We start from the raw sequence: 1,244 nt of genomic DNA on the forward strand, positions 1-1,244 counted from the left end.
CTCGCGAAGAGAATAAGATGCTGCTCCCCCTCCCTCTGTCTTTTCCCGCTTTGCTAATCTTCCCCGCGGGCGCGGGAGGAAGAAACCTAAGAGACTAAGAGAAGACGCTCAACTCTTAGGTCCTTTTTTTCAGTGCAACACAGGAAAGCGCCCTCTTTTTGTCATCCCTTGGCCTATTGGGATAGCACGGGCTTTGCCTGCCCTTTACAAGATTCCGGCTCGGCCCGGGAAAGCGCTGGCAACAACAGAAAGGAAGGGGTCCATGTAGCTGCTGCGCCCGCCCCCTTCTTAGTCAATGGGGCACAGCAGGTTCGGCATCTACTACAAAAGAGAGAATCCACTTCAGATAACCACGCCTCTGCTAGGCAGCGTGTGGAATGGCCGAGAGCGGACCTTTTTGGATATATAATCCAAGTCGAGAGTAGAGTTACGGGAACAGCCGTCTGATGGAAAACGACTTTCACGTTCGGTTCAGAGAGCACTTTTTTCGTTGAGAATTCCTCGTTCCCTTTCGTGTGAATTCCCCAGCGGCGAATTCAAAACTTGTGGGGCCCTATCTATTCCATCTCTCGAGCCCCGAAGAAAACCCCCCTCCCCTTCGGACTCAATATCTCTTTTGACTCTATATATGTGGGCACCTGATATCTATGAGGGTTCACCCACCCCGGTTACAGCATTCCTTTCTATTGCGCCTAAAATCTCTATTTCTGCTAATATTTCACGTGTTTCTATTTATGGTTCTTATGGAGCTACATTGCAACAAATCTTCTTTTTCTGCAGCATTGCTTCTATGATCTTAGGAGCACTGGCCGCCATGGCCCAAACGAAAGTCAAAAGACTTCTAGCTCATAGTTCAATTGGACATGTAGGTTATATTCGTACTGGTTTCTCATGTGGAACCATAGAAGGAATTCAATCACTACTAATTGGTATCTTTATTTATGCATCAATGACGATAGATGCATTCGCCATAGTTTCAGCATTACGGCAAACCCGTGTCAAATATATAGCGGATTTGGGCGCTCTAGCCAAAACGAATCCTATTTTGGCTATTACCTTCTCCATTACTATGTTCTCATACGCAGGAATACCCCCGTTAGCCGGCTTTTGTAGCAAATTCTATTTGTTTTTCGCCGCTTTGGGTTGTGGGGCTTACTTCCTAGCCCCAGTGGGAGTAGTGACTAGCGTTATAGGTCGTTGGGCGGCCGGAAGGTTGCCACGAGTAAGTCAGTTTGGGGGACCGA

General features: G+C 47.8%; 1 protein-coding gene across 1 annotated transcript; it reads left to right on the forward strand.

Moving 5' to 3' along the window:
- Positions 1–9: 9 nt before the first annotated feature.
- Positions 10–1,240, forward strand: LOC105155298 (NADH-ubiquinone oxidoreductase chain 2; the record flags this gene model as incomplete). The annotated part of the gene is made up of 1 exon (XM_011071173.2): positions 10–1,240. A coding segment is annotated over exon 1 (612 nt), but the record flags the coding sequence as incomplete, so codon positions are not given.
- Between the last annotated feature and the right edge of the window lie 4 nt (positions 1,241–1,244).

The sequence above is a fragment of the Sesamum indicum genome, unplaced genomic scaffold (assembly GCF_000512975.1).
Source record: "Sesamum indicum cultivar Zhongzhi No. 13 unplaced genomic scaffold, S_indicum_v1.0 C01451, whole genome shotgun sequence".
Lineage (NCBI taxonomy): Eukaryota > Viridiplantae > Streptophyta > Magnoliopsida > Lamiales > Pedaliaceae > Sesamum > Sesamum indicum.